This window comes from Erpetoichthys calabaricus, chromosome 1, assembly GCF_900747795.2.
Source record: "Erpetoichthys calabaricus chromosome 1, fErpCal1.3, whole genome shotgun sequence".
Classification (NCBI taxonomy): Eukaryota; Metazoa; Chordata; class Cladistia; order Polypteriformes; family Polypteridae; genus Erpetoichthys; species Erpetoichthys calabaricus.
Genome location: NC_041394.2, coordinates 245,726,337 through 245,744,323, shown reverse-complemented (window position 1 = coordinate 245,744,323; position 17,987 = coordinate 245,726,337). Strand labels below are relative to the sequence as shown.

General features: G+C 37.8%; 1 protein-coding gene across 1 annotated transcript in view; it reads left to right on the top strand.

Annotated features, from left to right (window-relative positions):
* The window catches only part of cdk17 (cyclin-dependent kinase 17), a 206,036-nt gene that overhangs the window by 125,745 nt on the left and 62,304 nt on the right, over positions 1-17,987 (top strand). Inside the window, exon 4 of the mRNA XM_028813614.2 lies at positions 14,735-14,899. Coding sequence (XP_028669447.1) covers positions 14,735-14,899 — 165 coding nt within the window. The remainder of the gene's footprint in view (positions 1-14,734; positions 14,900-17,987) is intronic.

Here is a 17,987-nt window from a genome sequence, read left to right as displayed (position 1 = left end):
AACTCATCTTAAATTTGAGTTGTGAATGAGTGTGTGCGAGCAAAGGTAAATCAGTATATTGTTTCTGTCAAAAAAAACACCCTCCAGTATCTTTATATGGGAGAATACAATGCCATAATAAGAATACGGTCATTATTTCCATTTTTGTTGACCACTAAGATTTATGTTTTTTCCTTATTTAGCTTGAGAAAAGTACTGTTGAACTATTCAGAAATATAAGTAAGACACTAAATGAGAGAGGTCAGAGCATCAGGTCATAAGGAACTATAGATAAGTAGAGCTGCATGTCATCTGCATAGCTGTGGTAGCTCACCTTGTGTTTTGACATACTTTTGCCTAATGGAAGCATGCAGAGTGAAAAAAGCAAGAATAGATCCTTGTGTTACACAGTATACAATATCATGGACCAGCAAACAACAATCACTATAGCTAACAAGGAATTTTCTGCCATTAAATAAGATGGAAACCAGCTTAAAACACTTCCAAAGGGACCACCCATTGTCTAAGGCAATATACAGATGCTCTAGGGTGTCAAATGCTGTGCTCTGGCCTAGTAGAACAAGACCGCCATGTCTACAATAATCCACAAGTCATTTACTACTTTAACAAATGCAGTTTCTATATTTGTTCTAAAACCTGACTGAAACTCATTAAAGACAGAATGTTCAAATAATCATTTAACTGCTGAAAAACAGCTTTTTATGGAATTTTACTTCAGAGAGGCAGATTAGAAATTGGTCTAAAGTTGTCAAAGACAGAAGAGTAGAGGTTATTTTTCTTGAGCAGGGGTTTCACCACTGCAGTCTTTAGACAGCCTGAGAAGGCCCTTGTATCTAATAATGAGTTACCTACAGTATATCAAGTACAGTGTCAGTATGGACATCAGAGATTACTTTGAAAAAGACAGTTGGGACAGGGCCAAGGGTGCAAATGGAGGATTAAAGTTGTGAAATTATTCCATAGAGTTCAGGTAGATCTATTTGAGTGAAAGAATTTAACTCGCTTTAAAGAGCTTGCTGGGGTTAGGCAGAATTAACTTTGGAGGATATATATTGTGGGATAAGAACGGGCATCCCGGCCAGGGAGGAGCACAGGGTTATTACCTGGATGAGAAGCCCGAGAGAAACATTTTATGGATTGGCCAGCTAAGCAGAAAGATAACTCTGTACCCTGCCGGTATAAAGTAAAGGGTGGAACAGTGGAAGCCAGAACAAGGGAGTGGTTCCATCCCCCATGCGCTAGGTGGCAGTGGTCCTCATATGAGAACCCATTCAGGACATGTGCAGGGGTGCTAGGGAAATGGAGTCCAGAAGTGCAGCCCTGTAGCAATCCCTTGGGATCAATAGAGAGGGCGCTGTTGGGGGAGGACCACTCTACTTTGTCTATGGCCCGGAAGTGCTTCCTAGAAGAGACAGAGTGACACTGGAAACATTCCCCGGGTCTGGCATAAAAGGAAGACTCGGAGGTGGTGGAGAAGGAGGAAGAATTGTGTGCTTTATTCTATATTTTCATTGTGTTTGAGCCACTGGTCAAGGAGGAGATTTGGAAAGGTGCTGATATTTTATTCTACAAAAATGTGGTATTTTGCTGTCTCTGTGGTTTGGGGTTCTCTGGTGCCCCCTCGTGGTTACAATATATTATATTACATCTAATATCTTTTATTTCAGTTCGTGTTTAGAGAAAAGTCAAGCAAAATGACACCTTTTATTGGCTAACTAAAAAGATTACAATATGCAAGCTTTCAAGGAAACTCAGGCCCCTTCTTCAGGCGAGATGTAATCTTGTGTTTAGATAATCAATGGGACCCAAAGGCAAGGGGTTTTATGAACCTTGTATAGTTGTTTGAAGTGAGTCAGCTTATAACCCATCCAATGCACAAGGATGGTCATATGCTAGACTGTTAGATTAGTAATACTGAAAACTTAAAATTGATATGATACATATCCTAGATATTTCATATCACCGCTGCAATTCTATTATATCTGTAACTACAACTAACGAAAAATTCATCTTTAAGAGGTGTTGTTTTGACGCGCCGGCCTCCTTCACATTTTCTAGTCTTACTAATAGCTTGAGGAAATCCTAGAAAACTTATTACATTTTTAACTATTGACCATCGATGGAGTCCAGTTTCACCTATGAAGAATTTAAACAAAAGCATTAGTTGGATATGTGTGAGGCATTTGCAGTATTTTAAACAAGGAAGATAAACAATATAGGATCTTATACAATACAGACCTCAAGAACCTCAAGAACAGAATTAGATCCAGATGGGCTTAAAGTGGAGAAGAACAAACAAACTGTAATCGTCTTTACTACACTATTAGCACGTAGACTTATCTTGGTCAACTGGAAGAATCCTAACTCTCCTCTTATCTATTATCTAAAATTGGAAGAAGTCAAATTCTCACTTCGAGGATCTGTGCAGAACTTTTTCAAAACCTGGCAGGATCTGATAAATAACATTTTAGAATAAGCATTTAAATTGAGGAAGTGGATTTTCTCCCCTTATTTTCTATTCTATCTTTATTTATTTATTTACATATTTTTGCTATTATTAAAGTGCTACTCTGCTGACCTAGCTCTCTTTCTCATGGCTGGGGGTTGATCTGTTTCAAACTAGTTATTAATAAAATAAAAAAGAACAGAATTAGATGATCCATCCCTCATTCAGTGTAGCAAACTTCTTTAGCAATGTAAATGTACTTTAATTTAATGGAATGATTTCTCAACTTGACCACTTGCATTTATGACCTATTCACTACTGACGTTTTCAAAGAAGTCTCTGACTGTTTAATTGACAGTATACTAAACAGACAGTAGTTAACTGCTCAATAGTGTCTGGTATTTTTCTTAAAAAAATAACTTTGAATGTTCATTTTTACATACTTTACACCTATCTATAACCTAAATGTTGTGTGATAGAGTCCCAAACATGGCAGAAGGGATCTCACAAAAGCACGGCAGGACCGTAACTGGCCTACCCAGAAGCAGCAGCTTATCTGAAGGCTGCAGGCCCCCAAACTGCTACCTGCTGGTGCCGACTGCACAGGCCTAATAGAGGGGCTTGCTTTAAAAGTTCACACTACAACTTTCTTTATATTTTTCCATATAAACTCTAGCTTTTAGAAACAAGTTTTTTTAATTATAAAGAATTTTGGTAATATTCAAATAACAAAATAGTACAAAAATACTCAAAAGAGCAAAAAAGGATTTTCCTGAAAGATAGCCCAAAGAAAACAATACAAATCTGACAATCCAAAGACAGAGCAAATAAATTATAAAATTGGTAAATCCAAGGAAAACAATACTTATAAAAAGACCCCACTACAACAATACCCTGGCTCAGTACAGTATATGGCCATAGGGAGATCTCAACAGCAATGATGTCAGGGTTTTCCCACCCACTGAGCACAAGGAATGGATACACATTTGATATGAATATATATAATATCTGTTATGTTTGTCCATCATTTAGTGATTCTATAAAAATATGAAAAATAATTAGGGTTTTATATTGTTAAAATGACAAACAGACCCACTGAGCACAAGGAATGGATACACATTTGATATGAATATATATAATATCTGTTATGTTTGTCCATCATTTAGTGATTCTATAAAAATATGAAAAATAATTAGGGTTTTATATTGTTAAAATGACAAACAGTAAAACAATAAATAAATACAAGTCAAGGAAAACACCCCGTCTAAAACACAATGCTAATATTTTGCTACTGTAAATTCTAGAAAAAAAAAAAAATTACGTGATTGAAAACAGTATTCATAAACAATACTGGTCAGGATTTTGATCCAGTCTTAGCACAGAAAATAAGTGATAAAATCCTTTGTAAGTCTTATATAAATTCTATTCCCTTCATTATTATCACTTTACATGCTCCCATTAGACCAGATCATTTCTAAACACAAGATAAAGTACCAAAGCAGACCACATACATAGCATAGCAATGCAGCTTTATAGTGCTAGGTGACACCAAGGCTGTTAATCGCTTGATTAATTGTCTTACTAATATTACAGAATAGATAAGCAGCAGTTTCCCATAAGTCATCAAGGCACAAACAGAAACTCTACTTATTGGCTGTTTAAAAAAAAAAGCAAAAATTAAAAAGTGACAATCAGAAAAAAAGAATGTAGGTGTTATGGATTCAAAGCCTACTTTTAAATCACGTATTAAATATATTATTAAGACTGATCTTTTTCTTTAATTTCAGAAACATTGCAAGATGCTGAAAATTAACACATTTCTGGGTTAAATCAGCAGCAGCAAGGGTCTTAATAAATACCAAAATTTGAACGAACTTCGCCCTCATTAATATCATTACATTACGCATTCTGTGTCTTTTAGGTTTGATTTTAAAATACTTCTATTGTCTGTAAATCTCTAAAAATCTTGCCCACACCTATGTTTTGAAATGCCAGTCCCCATACAGCCCTAATTGATATCTCAGATCTTTGAAAACTGACTTGCAGTGCTTTGGTCAGGGCGACATTTTCATGTAATTTTTCTTTAACATTACAAATCAATAATACAAAAGTGTTAAGTGTGTACCTAAAGAAATACATACACATCCGGTACTGAAATAAGATTTTTATTTAAAGGTTTAAAATTTTGTATTACGTGGTTCACAGCCATACGCCACATGTCAATACGCAGCACTGGTGTTCATTTTCTTGGTTTATACATTCTGACATAGGTGTGGAGGAGTGGGGTTTATGGCAGTCCTGGTGCAATGCTGCTAAAGTGCTCTCTAAGTGCTGTGTCTGCAAAATGACAATCTCGGAGCTGCTTTTATGTCGGCCTCTCCAGGTAGTCTGTCCTCCTCAGACAGGTCTCGACCACCTGAGTTGCATGTCTGTCTCGGGTCTGGACCCAAGGGCACTACACTGTTATTTCCATGGTGCACCAGTTGAAAAACACATGTGTAGAGTATAATTATCAAATCATTGATGGGGATGAACAATTGAGGATAATATTTGCAGAATTTTAACACAAGTTTTAATGTATGCCCATTTAAGAGATTCTTTCAATTAAATCAGTCTTCTGCAGTGCATTCAAAGTCAACAGTCGTTTCAATCATTTAATTTTTTACTTTGACTTGTCTGTGTCTCACATGCTATGCCAACTGAGAATTAATACATTGGCCGCATTTTCTTATTGCCTTCTTTTCAACTTGCCTTTTAGGAAGGCACTCCAATTCAGGTTGTGCTTGCACAAGTAGTATTTTGTTTAAGTTTGAACTAGGCCATTGTTTTTTTAATTCCTTTCTGTTGATTCTACATTAATTTTGTGTTTCAGTGTTTATTTATGTGTTAATTTTATAATTACATATTTTAATGTTAGATGCGATTAATTGCAAATAATTACATACATTGGTGCTATTCATTAATTATTTTTTTAAATCGATTCCCAGCCCTAGTTTTTAGTAATGTAATCCAAGTTGATGTTGCCAAAGCAGCTTATTTAGCCAAAGGATTTGTAAGTATACTAAAGCAGGAGACGGTCACTTTTTCTGGGCTTTGAATCTAATTTAATAGCTTTGATTTTTAATGCCTGCTATAGTGCACTTTCATATATTTAACTATGAATGTAGTGAGCATTTCTTATTAATGCTCTTTTATACACATATTTGAGTAGTCAAATATTGTACATTATACATTTATATTAATTTAACTGACATTTTCATCGAAAGTGTCTTACACTATGAATTTGCAATTGGTATTTGTTTAGATACTTGTACAGTCATTCTTTTGGTTCTGTGATTTGTTCAGTCACACACTTTGAGACAGTGGTTGGAACTGAACCAACATCAGCCCCTAGGCTACATAACCATTTAAAGAAATCAAAAAGCATAGAATATGACATGTTTTACAATAAATGCTAAATCAGTAGCTACTGGTAAATAAACCTGTAAGCATGAAATGCTGCATTGACTAGTGTAAAATTACAATGTAGTATTGTACAAGGAGATTCACTCTAAAGAGGCCCCGAATATTCGGTAATAACTCTCGCTAGGATGAAGCAATCTGAATGAAACAACGTGCAATGTACTCCTCAGTAGATGGAGCTTCGAACAAGATGGGATGCTCCGGTGTCAGAGCAATGAGGTAGGCGCCAAATAGCCATTGTGACATTTATCCTCTGTTTGCAACTTCTGGGTGCATACCATCTGCACCCTGTCACTCAGTCACTTGACTTCTCATCAGGATGATGGTATACAGTACTGAGTATCGCGTCTTCATGGTGCGAACCTATTGAGTCACCAATTTGTTTAAGCGGTGTCAAGAGGAAGATCGTGAGTTAATGGAAGGTTACTTCCAGCAAGATGGAGCAACGTGTCACACATTGGCAAGGAGCATGGCAGAAATTGAGTTCTTCTTCGGCAGCAGGGTAATTTCAAAGGGGCTTTGGCCACCACGGTCGCTGGATCTGACACCACCTGACTTCTTCCTTTGGGGTATTCTCAAAGGAAAAGTCTATTAGAACAAGCCTCACACTGTGGAAGATTTGAAGGAAAACATCCAACGTGAAATTGCTGCTATTCCCCCCAAGACACTTGCTAATATGTTCAGGAACATGGAGCGCCGCGTTGAAATGTGTTTGGCAGAAAGAAGAAACCTCTTCCAGCATCGCATGTAATGCAATCGATTACACATACGTCAAGGTGTATAGCAGATTGCTTCATCCTAACGGGAGTTACAACAGAATATTCGGGGCCTCTTTCAAGTGAATCTCCTTGTACATGAGAGTATTACATACAAAGTGTGGGTTGTTAGTTCAATTAATTTACATATTGGCTTGATATCCATCCATCCATCCATCCATCCATTATCCAACCCGCTATATCCTAACTACAGGATCATAGGGGTCTGCTGGAGCCAATCCCAGCCAACACAGGACGCAAGTCAGGAAACAAACCCCAGGCAGGGCGCCAGCCCACCGCATGGCACACACCCACACACCAAGCACAATTTAGAATTGCCAATGCACCTAACCTGCATGTCTTTGGACCGTTGGAGTAAACCGGAGCACCTGGAGGAAACCCACGCAGACACAGGACCACGCAGGGAGGACCTGGGAAGCGAACCCTGGTCTCCTTACTGTGAGGCAGCAGCACTACCACTGCACCACCGTGCTGCTGGCTTGATATTAATTTCCTTAAACAAGATCATCTATCCTAATAATTGGTTACATTTTTTGAGCCACTGCTTTTTTGCTCTAGCCTGAGGACATGCTTGTTTAAAAGTAAGCACTCTATATAATTTGACTTGTACAAGTCATTTAACAACCATTACAAATGAACAACTTACTTCTATTCATAGCAATTGATTGGTCACTTTGAAGCACCTCATTTTGCTTACCGTGTTTTCTTTTACTTCTTGGAAGTCTTTTTTATTTTTAGAAGACTTAGCACTTAGCTTATTGATTTTGGTTGCTAAGCTCTAATAGCAGTTTGATGTTCAAAAATGAGCTCGTTCTGTTATCTGGTATATTTGCTTTTTGCCAAGCTTTTATATTTCCGAAGTGTGTATGCTTAGTGGTATTGTTTTGCTATTGAGCAGATGTGCTGAAGTGAAGATCTTGAATGCTTGTAAGGGGTTTAGATGCCAAAGTCGTTAGTTTTCTAAGTGATCTATTGCTTAGCAACACTCCAAAGCCTTTTTAAATGTAAAGTTATAGAAGTAGCAAAATAATGTGAGGAAATCCCAATCAAGGAAGGCTTGCTGCAATCTTGACTTCACATTGTACCCTAGGGCTCTGAGGAGACTTTTTATAGAGTGGGTATGTTAGTTACTCTTTCCTTGCTGCAAACATCATTAACAAATGTTGTTATCCGTTGCTGTTAGTAGGCAGTCTGCAGTTCTACATTATTAGAGATATTCACAAGTGTCATTTCTTTAAGAAGCTACTGTATGTGTAAGAACAACTATAATTATACAATTCACTGATTTTTGGATGTTGCCTTGTGACCCTGCTGTCAATAAGTGGGTTTGGAAGATGGATGGATAAATGGATGAGTGTGGTATCATTCTTTAAAAAGCTAGGCCCATTTAATGAACATTTCTGTATTAAACGGTTTAGAAATAATGGAAATAAATTGGCATTAACATGTCTGCCTGTCTGGATGGCCATGTCAGCAGAGGAAAAACACATTTTATGAACAACAGTCTTTTTAAACCTTCATGAAAAATCCATTTATTTTTGTATAATGAAAGCCATTGTGTGCATAGATTATTAGAACATTAGAACATTAAAACACTCTAGATGAGAACAGGCCGTTCAGCCCAACAAAGCTCGCCATTCCTCTCCACTTATTTCTTCCAAAAAAACATCAAGTCGAGTTCTGAAAGTCCCTAAAGTCTTACTGTCTACCACACTACTTGGTAGCTTATTCCAAGTGTCTGTCGTTCTTTGTGTAAAGAAAAACGTCCTAATGTTCATGATCATTTGATAAAGTCTTCTCCTGCCAGTCTTTTATTACTCGTACCTGTACTCTTACTCTACTCCATGTGCCACTACTATGACGATAAAAGCTAAATCACTTCAGAAAAAAGAAAACAAAATTCACATGAGTAATATTAATATCATCAATACATAAATGCATATGTTGATATTAGAACCACACCTCAACAATATAGAAACCCTGGTGCCAGATTCATCATTTATCTTTATCAAAAAAGACCACTTCTCATAGAGATATAATTAAGTAGCCCCAATCCGCAAAATGTCGAAGAGGCCAGAACACATACAGTATGTCAACATCAGTATATTCAATAAAGTACTGGTTTATCAATTGTCCTTTCTGTCCAGACAGTAGAGCTTTGTGCAGATATCTGTATTGTTGTCTCGGTTTGTTTGCTGCCTTCTTCTGTTTGGTTGATGTTGATGTATGTGTGTGTTCTGTCCTCATCAACTTTTTGTGAATGTTCATTAGTGTTCATTTTATTTTCATTTTGACTTTATATTCTTTGTTTAGAAAGTGAATTGAGCTTCCTATTTAAATAGATATTCCATGTATAGCACATTCTTTAAGAGTTAACATTTATAAATAATTTGTCCTGGTGATCTTTGAGTATGTTAAGGTTATTGTAATTTGGAGGAAGTCAAATAAACAACCATATTGCTTTTTTGATTAGAATACACAGTAGTATTAGAATAATACAGTATCAATATATTTTTTATATCAAGGATGTTACTTCAGTGTTTATTGGGATTCAAAGTGAAAGTAAAGTGTTGCTGGGTAGCAACAGTTTGGTTTCCACCAAAATATCACCACCATCCTCCGACTTTCCCTGGCGCTGTTTCTGTAAAGTACTTGTCTATAGTGTTGAGGAAAGGGGTTCAAGAAGCCATTAAGAACACCGGAAATGTCGTACTTGCTGTGCCAGTGAATGTTATGAAGTGAATACCTGCATGCAATATGTAGAATGACAAGTACAGACATATATGCATTAAAATTGATGTAAACCATAAAATGTATAATATATACAATGTGGTAATCAATCAAGAGCTTTGTCTTTCATATATATAAAAAAAAAATCAAGCAGACGATGAAGAGTAATACTTACCAAGATGATACGAGGTGTGTTCAATAATTTGTCTACCGGAGTATGAGAGAAAGTAACAAGCATGTTGAAACAAGTCCAGGCATGTTGTGACGTGTCTCAAGGTTACTCATGCACAGTTGTGGCTCAGTGCGAATCCTACATTCCAAGAGACAGGATGTCAGGAGAGTCCTTGTGCGAATCAAGTAAGCTTCTTAAAGTCAAAGCACCAGTTCACATGTCACGTCAATCACAGGCTGCCATCCAAGAATGTGAGTTCCAGCAGCTGAACCCTCCACCCTATAGTCCTGACCTGGCTCCCTCAGATTATTTCCTGTTCCGAGTTTTGAAGAAATCTCACCGTGGTCAGCAGTTTTCAAGTGATGAAGACGTGAAGGCAGGTTTGTTTTCAAAGGGGTTAAAGTCCTTACAGGAAGAGTGGATGAAGTGTATGGAGCTATCAGGGAACTATATTGAATAATTAAACTACTTTGTTCAAAGCTCTCTCCTTTCCTGCTGAGGTTGATAAATTTATTGACAACCCCGTAGTGATTAGTAGACACAGGTACTGGCAAAACAGGACAGGTGTTTAACTCAATACTGTAGATTCAATTAAAACTCAAAAATAAGTAGAGAACATAGAAAACAAAAGTGGTTGGGAAAAAAAACTTATTTGAGTCGACCACTTCTTTGTGCCACAGCTATTATTCAAATCATTACATTTTGAAAAGATAAAAATTTTCGTTCTCTAATATTTGAAAATATTATTGTGTGAACATACTGTATACTAGGTTTTGGTATCTGTATGGAAAATATGCATACAGTATAAGGGTCTATATGGAGCTGCTTTGTATCTTTAAGGTGTTTTGAGAACTTAATCAAGAAATACTGAATATCACATTTTGGGTCATATTTATCTCATTATAAATATAAGTTCATATCACCAGTCCTACTGCATAAAAAAGAAGCATTAGAAAAGTTCACAAATTGGACCAACACTGTGACCCACTGATACCACCAACCCCTTCAGAAATCTTCAGTTTGATTTGCTAAATCTCCTACTGAATTGTGAGTTATGCTGATTTGGCTAGGTGCTGAACCATCTCAAGTCAAGATTTCTCTTAATATTACTAAATCACAGATCTGTGTTGTTTTATTAATACATTTTTCTTGTTACACATGTCGGCTGTTCATTTTATAGATCATTTTAATGCTGCTTTGAATCAGTAACTGATAGATAGCCAGTGGATCAGAGCATTATCTTGGTGACCGTGAAAACTGACGTTCTGTAATGTTTCTGTCTCTTCAGCCTCTGGTTTTGGCAGGCAGGTATGCTTCATTATTTAACTCCCAGTGTTTCCTCGTGTTGCTCAGGTCATTGTAAATTGCTGCTTACACTCATTTGAGCAAAAGTGAGAGAAGCAGTTTGACTGAAGATGTATGGCTAGAAAACGTGCAGTCACCAGAAACGGCAGCCCTTTGAAATGAAAGAGGTCATTTGATGGAATGGGAGGAATCTGCTTTTTCAATCCAGAATCTCACACCATTCAGCTTTAAATAATTGTTAAAGCATTGTTTTTTATTGTATCTTAGCTTTGTATAGGGTATATATTACTAAAATATTTTTGTTTGTGTATATGTTTGGAAATTGTCCCATGATATGCATTTAATATAGAGTAAACGGATATATTCGCATAAGTATATGTTACATGTATGGCTTAATCAGAAAGCCAGTTCTTGCACTTCATGTCATATCAGAGGGGACATTGAAACCAAATGTTCATAGACATGGTGGCATCTATAAAGGTTTGTGTAAAGTGTGCATTCTGCAGATTCATTAAGTATAGCAATATTTTTCTCCCAATATAAAGAATTTGTTTATATTGTATTGTGGCGGAGAGCTGGGGATCCTGCCCAGCCGGGACACCTGGAAAGACCGGGAGAGGGCAGCCGCCCTGCTCGGTATCAGGGCCAAGGGCTCAGAGTATAGAAGCTCAACCCTGTTGGGGCCTGTGGCCACCGCCAGGATTATGGAGCTCTGGACTGCAGCACTTCCACCACAACCGGAAGTGCTGCCGGAAGATCATTGCACATCTGGGATGTTATAAAAGGGGCCTCCTCACTCTATTAGTCAAGCCGGAGTCGGGAGGAGGATTGAGGGCAACAGAGAAGAAGGAAAAGGCAAAGAAAGGACTGGGCTGAGTTTATTGTGGTGGTTCATGCACTGTGTGTTGTACAAAGAAGAAGGTGGCAATGAAAAGTGTGTGCTTTTGGACATCATTGTGCCTCACTGTCTGTAGCCGGGCTGGTCTTTTACAGTATATACAGTTTTGCTCATAACTTTACATCACCTGGCAGGATTTGTAAGATGTGTACCATACTTTAAAGAAAAGATGACTGATCAGGCAGAAGACATTTCATATACTTTTAATGGAATCCAAGTTAAACTATAAGGCATCACTGAACAGCACAACCATTTAACAAAACATAGTAATAAGGAAAATAATGAGATGGTCCCTTTTCAAAAGTTTACATACCCTTATTTCTTACTACTGTTTATTGCCCCCATTTAACTTCAATGATGGCATGCAGTCTTTTGTGGTAGTTCTAGATGAGGCCCTTGATTTTCTCAGGTGGTAGAGCTGCCCATTCTTCTTGGCAAAAAGCCTCCAGGTCCTGTAAATTCTTCAGCTGCCTTGCATGAACTGCATGTTTGAGATCTCCCAAGAGTGGCTCAATGAAATTGAGGTCAGGAAACTGTGATGGCCACTCCAGTACTTTCACTTTTGTCTGCTATAGCCACCAAAGGGACAACTTGGCCTTGTGTTTTGGATCATTGCCATGTTGGAAGATTCAACTGCATCCTATGTGCAGCTGCCAGATTGATGAATGCAAGTTGTACTCCAGTATTGTCTGGTAACATGACGCATTCATCTTGCCATCAATGTCCACCAAGTTATCTGTGCTGCTGTAGCTCACACACCCCTAAGAACATCAGAGATCCACGTCTATACATGGGGTCCTCGGGTTATGACACAGTTCTGTTCCTACAACAGTGATGTAACCCAAATTTTGCTGTAAGTCGAAACACACCCTAGCCTAAGTCACTTACCTATCTGAACACATTTGCAAAATCATAGTCTAGAACATAAAAACACAACTAAGCCATAGAAAAAGGAAAAGGATATAAATATACTGTACTGTAGTAACAGATAAAATGAGTGTAAAAAAAATCCCTTGCCTTTATTCCTTCTGATCTCTTTACAATGTCCAATTTCACTTCCATCGTGATGGCTTTCCTCTTCTTCGAAGCACTACCATCTGAAGACTCTGACTTTCGTTTAGAAGCCATGACAAGGGCCAAAAAGTCGCCAAACAAACCAACCCAAACAGAACACTTCCTCCATGCGCAACCAAACTAGTTAGCCAACTCATACGCTGCATACTGCGTATTCTTCCGCTGCGCGCAACCAATCTAGTTCGCCCACATAGTGATAGTATGATGCTAATGGCGTAAGCCAAAACACTTGCATCTCAATTTTTTTAAGTTTTTATGAGAGTGAACGTTGTAAACTTGAAACGTTGTATGTCGAGATGTTATAACCCGAGGACCCCCTGTACTTCACAGTAGGGATGGTGTGCTTTACGTCATGGACCTTATCACATCCTTTCCAAACATAACATTTTGGTCTCCTCAGTCCAAAGGACTTTGTTCCAGAAGTTTTCAGGTTTATCTAGATGCTGTTTGGCAAATTGTAAGCGGGCTGCTTTGTGGTATTAGCACAGTAAAGGCTTTTTTTTTTCCTGTTCAACTAAGCAGCCCATTTTTGTTCATCTACCTCCTTATTGTGCATCTTGAAACAGCAACACCACTTGTTTGCAGAGAAGTCCATATCTCAGTTGAACTGGCTTGAGGATTTTTCTTGGCATTTCAACAAATGATTCTGGCAGTTGTGGCTGAAATCTCGGTTGATCTACCTAACTGTAGCTTGGTAACAACAGAACTCCTAACTTTCCACTTTTTTTATCAGCCTGAACACCGCTGACAGGCATTTTCAGATCTCAGGATATCTTTTAATATCCTCTTCCTGATGTATTCAAATCAACAACCTTTTCTCGCAGGTCCTTTGGCAGTTCTTTTGCTTTCCCCATGGCTTGGTATCCATTCATGAATTTACATTAACTATTTATACACAGACAGGGATTACAATCAAAGAGCTTACAGGTGTGGACACTATTTGAACCTGTGTGTATATAATCAGTCCTAACATTCAAGGACTTTTGATCAGGCCCATTTGGGTGATTTCAGTTATCATTATGATTTAAAAAGGGTACACCCAATTATGTAATAATAAATTGCCTTGCCTGAGCACACTCCCTAATTAAAAGGAAAACCTTCTGCCTGATTACTTATATTTTCCAAACAGTGGCCAATATTTCACAAGTTCACAGGGTATGTAAACGTATGAGCATGACTGTATACCATTTCTAATGCACAGCAGCAGTGAATAAAGAATTTTGGCACCCCCGTATTGTCAGGCTTAGAATGCTTAGGAAAAAACATTCATTGGCTCTTTCCAAGCAACTTGACAGAACTTTATATAGTTGGTAGGAAAAACTGCTTGTCGTGCAATTACCCATTAAAGAATGAAGTTATACGATTCTCTCTTCTAACAACATGTTAGATTTTTGTATGGAAGCAATCCTGACTTGCAATCTTTTATTAGTAAATTTGTTCCATTTGAATATTTAGGCTTTATCAAAATATTATAAGTGATGAAAACATTTGTGCTCTTTATGATGCATAATAATTTAAAATTAAAGTCTAACATATGACATTTTTGCAGACTATGGTTTATTTTTACATGTATAAATTATGTATGATACAGTACACTGTTTTTATATATAGCATATTAGTAATTGATTGCATGTATAATGCCAGTGATGTCAAAGAGGGGGGCGATTGTTTTACTGAATTGTAATGTCTGATTGTCAAGTTAGTTTTAGCAACAGACAAATACATTTGGGTTTATGGGAGATTTGTTTGCATTTTTATCTAATGAAAAAAATATTTGGTTTCAGTTTTATGAACAAAAAGCAGTCTGTTTTTAGTATTCCTTTATTAATTTTCACTCTTCCACTCTCTTGTTTGTTCATACATTGTTCCAGAGCCAATTGTAAGGAATGGGAGGCCTCCAACATCACACAGTATGCACTCTTTTCTTCACCAGTATACTGGTTCTTTCAAGAAGCCACCACTGAGAAGACCACACAGTGTTATTGGAGGAAGCTTTAGTTCATTTATGGCAATGCCCCGTAATGGCAGCAGATTAGGTAAGTTTTTATTTATTTTTTTATTTGCGATAATCTTAATTGTGCACAACCCTGTGTTTCATTGTAGAAAATAAGACATAGAGGTTTTTTGTTTTTGTTATAGTTGAAGCAGAACGTTTTTCATGTTTGCCTTTAGAATGTAACCCTTTTAAAAGGGATGGTTTTATTATTTTATTATTGTATCAATATTAAACACTGCATTCAAGTAGGAATATGGTGAAAACAAGGCAAATTATCCCCTCATCTTTATATTTTGTTTATTATACACAGAATGACACATGTAAAGTACTCTGTACATTTGTGAGCAACTTATTACAAGAAAGACAATAGTATCTTGGTAAAATAAAGAATGGCAACATATAGACATTTTACAGCAATGCCAGGTATAAAGAAAGACCATTGGGGAGGGTCCTCTTTTCCCTAATCTGTCATCAACACCATATCTAGCCCTGAGCTAGTGTGAAGGGTCCCTAATGCTTTCGGCCGACCCAAATGTACCCCTTTTTTTTTCAGTATGTTTGAGGGTTAACAGTTAGATTAAATGCAAGAATGAGCAAATGAATAGGACTAGATGAACCTTATAATGTGAAACAATAAATACACTTATTCATATTGAAAAATAACAAGTAGTGGTAGTAATTATCCTGTTTTGTAAACTACTGAAAACTACAAACAATCTTTTTTATTTGTCTGTTGTGTTGTTGTGAGAAACAATAAGAGCCTTGGCTACAGCTAGCAATGATCCAGCTCCTAGGACACTAAGCACCTCAGGCATTGTTCATCCGAACTGACAGTATCTCATCTACAACATGTAGCTGGGTTAAAGAAAGGTGTGGTGGGGCGGGTATGGATGCATGATATTAGGGGCTCGGACACAATCTGGCCATTTTGGTCTCAGAAAAAAACAGCATGGGACAAAAGCACGCCAGCAAATGCATGACGACAGCGTTTGGCAACAAAAACTTTGTATAAGAAAAAAGAAGGCTCAGTCACAAATGTGCCTAGTTTTACATGATATTTGGGAAAAATTAATGTATATTAAATGTAACAAAACATATGTAAAAAAAAAAAATAAAAAAAAATAACAAAATATATATCTTGAAGGAGAAACGCTATACACAACACAAATAAAGGCGGACCACAAACGTAAAGAGATGAAAGGGTAACTTTATTGTGCAGTCTTTCAGAAGAAGTCCTAAGTGTAGCCCCCATCCATATGTTGGTGTTCACCGTTTCAGGCAGCATTTAAACTAGGTGTACAGGTGCTGGTCATAAAATTAGAATATCATGACAAAGTTGATTTATTTCAGTAATTCCATGCAAAAAGTGAAACTTGTATATTAGATTCATTCATTACACACAGACTGATGTATTTCAAATGTTTATTTCTTTTAATGTTGATGATTATAACTGACAACTAATGAAAGTCCCAAATTCAGAATCTCGGAAAATTAGAATATCAATTAAGACCAATGCAAAAAAAGGATTTTTAGAAATGTTGGCCAACTGAAAGGTATGAACATGAAAAGTATGAGCATGTACAGCACTCAATATTTAGTTGGGGCTCCTTTGGCCTGGATTACTGCAGCAATGCGGCGTGGCATGGAGTCGATCAGTCTGTGGCACTGCTCAGGTGTTATGAGAGCCCATGTTGCTCTGATAGTGGCCTTCAGCTCTTCTGAATTGTTGGGTCTGGCGTATTGCATCTTCCTCTTCACAATACTCCATAGATTTTCTATGGGGTTAAGGTCAGGCGAGTTTGCTGGCCAATCAAGAACAGGGATACCATGGTCCTTAAACCAGGTACTGGTAGCTTTGGCAATGTGTGCAGGTGCCAGGTCCTGTTGGAAAATGAAATCTGCATCTCCATAAAGTTCGTCAGCAGCAGGAAGCATGAAGTGCTTGAAAACTTCCTGGTAGACGCCTGCGTTGACCTTGGACCTCAGAAAACACAATGGACCAACACCAGCAGATGACATGGCACCCCAAACCATCATTGACTGTGGAAACTTTACACTGGACCTCACGCAACGTGGATTCTGTGCCTCTCCTCTCTTCCTCCAGACCCTGGGACCTTGATTTCCAAAGGAAATGCAAAATTTACTTTCATCAGAGAACATAACTGTGGACCACTCAGCAGCAGTCCAGTCCTTTTTGTCTTTAGCCCAGGCGAGACGCTTCTGACGCTGTCTCTTGTTCAAGAGTGGCTTGACACAAGGAATGCGACAGCTGAAACCCATGTCTTGCATACGTCTGTGCGTGGTGGTTCTTGAAGCACTGACTCCAGCTGCAGTCCACTCTTTGTGAATCTCCCCCACATTTTTGAATGGGTTTTGTTTCACAATCCTCTCCAGTGTGCGGTTATCCCTATTGTTTGTACACTTTGTTCTACCACATCTTGTCCTTCCCTTCGCCTCTCTATTAATGTGCTTGGACACAGAGCTCTGTGAACAGCCAGCCTCTTTAGCAATGACCTTTTGTGTCTTGCCCTCCTTGTGCAAGGTGTCAATGGTCGTCTTTTGGACAACTGTCAAGTCAGCAGTCTTCCCCATGATTGTGTAGCCTACAGAACTAGACTGAGAGACCATTTAAAGGCTTTTGCAGGTGTTTTGAGTTAATTAGCTGATTGGAGTGTGGCACCAGGTGTCTTCAATACTGAACCTTTTCACAATATTCTAATTTTCCGAGATACTGAATTTGGGACTTTCATTAGTTGTCAGTTATAATCATCAACATTAAAAGAAATAAACATTTGAAATACAGTAATCCCTCACCTATCGCGGGGGTTACGTTCCAGAGCCCCCTGCGATAGGTGAAAATCCGCGAAGTAGCAACCTATATTTATTTTATTATTTATACATATTTTAAGGCTTTATAAACCCTTCCCACACTCTTATAAACCTTTCTCACTCTCTTGTTAACCTTTCCCACACTCTTATAAACACTTCCTATGCTCTTAAACACTTTCTACATCCTTAAACACCGCAGACCAACACTGCACACAGCGATCAGACGTCGATGTGTCTGCACTCGCTTTGTGAAGGGGGGCAGCTGAACTCACGCTGAGCAGAAATGGACTTTGTGCTGC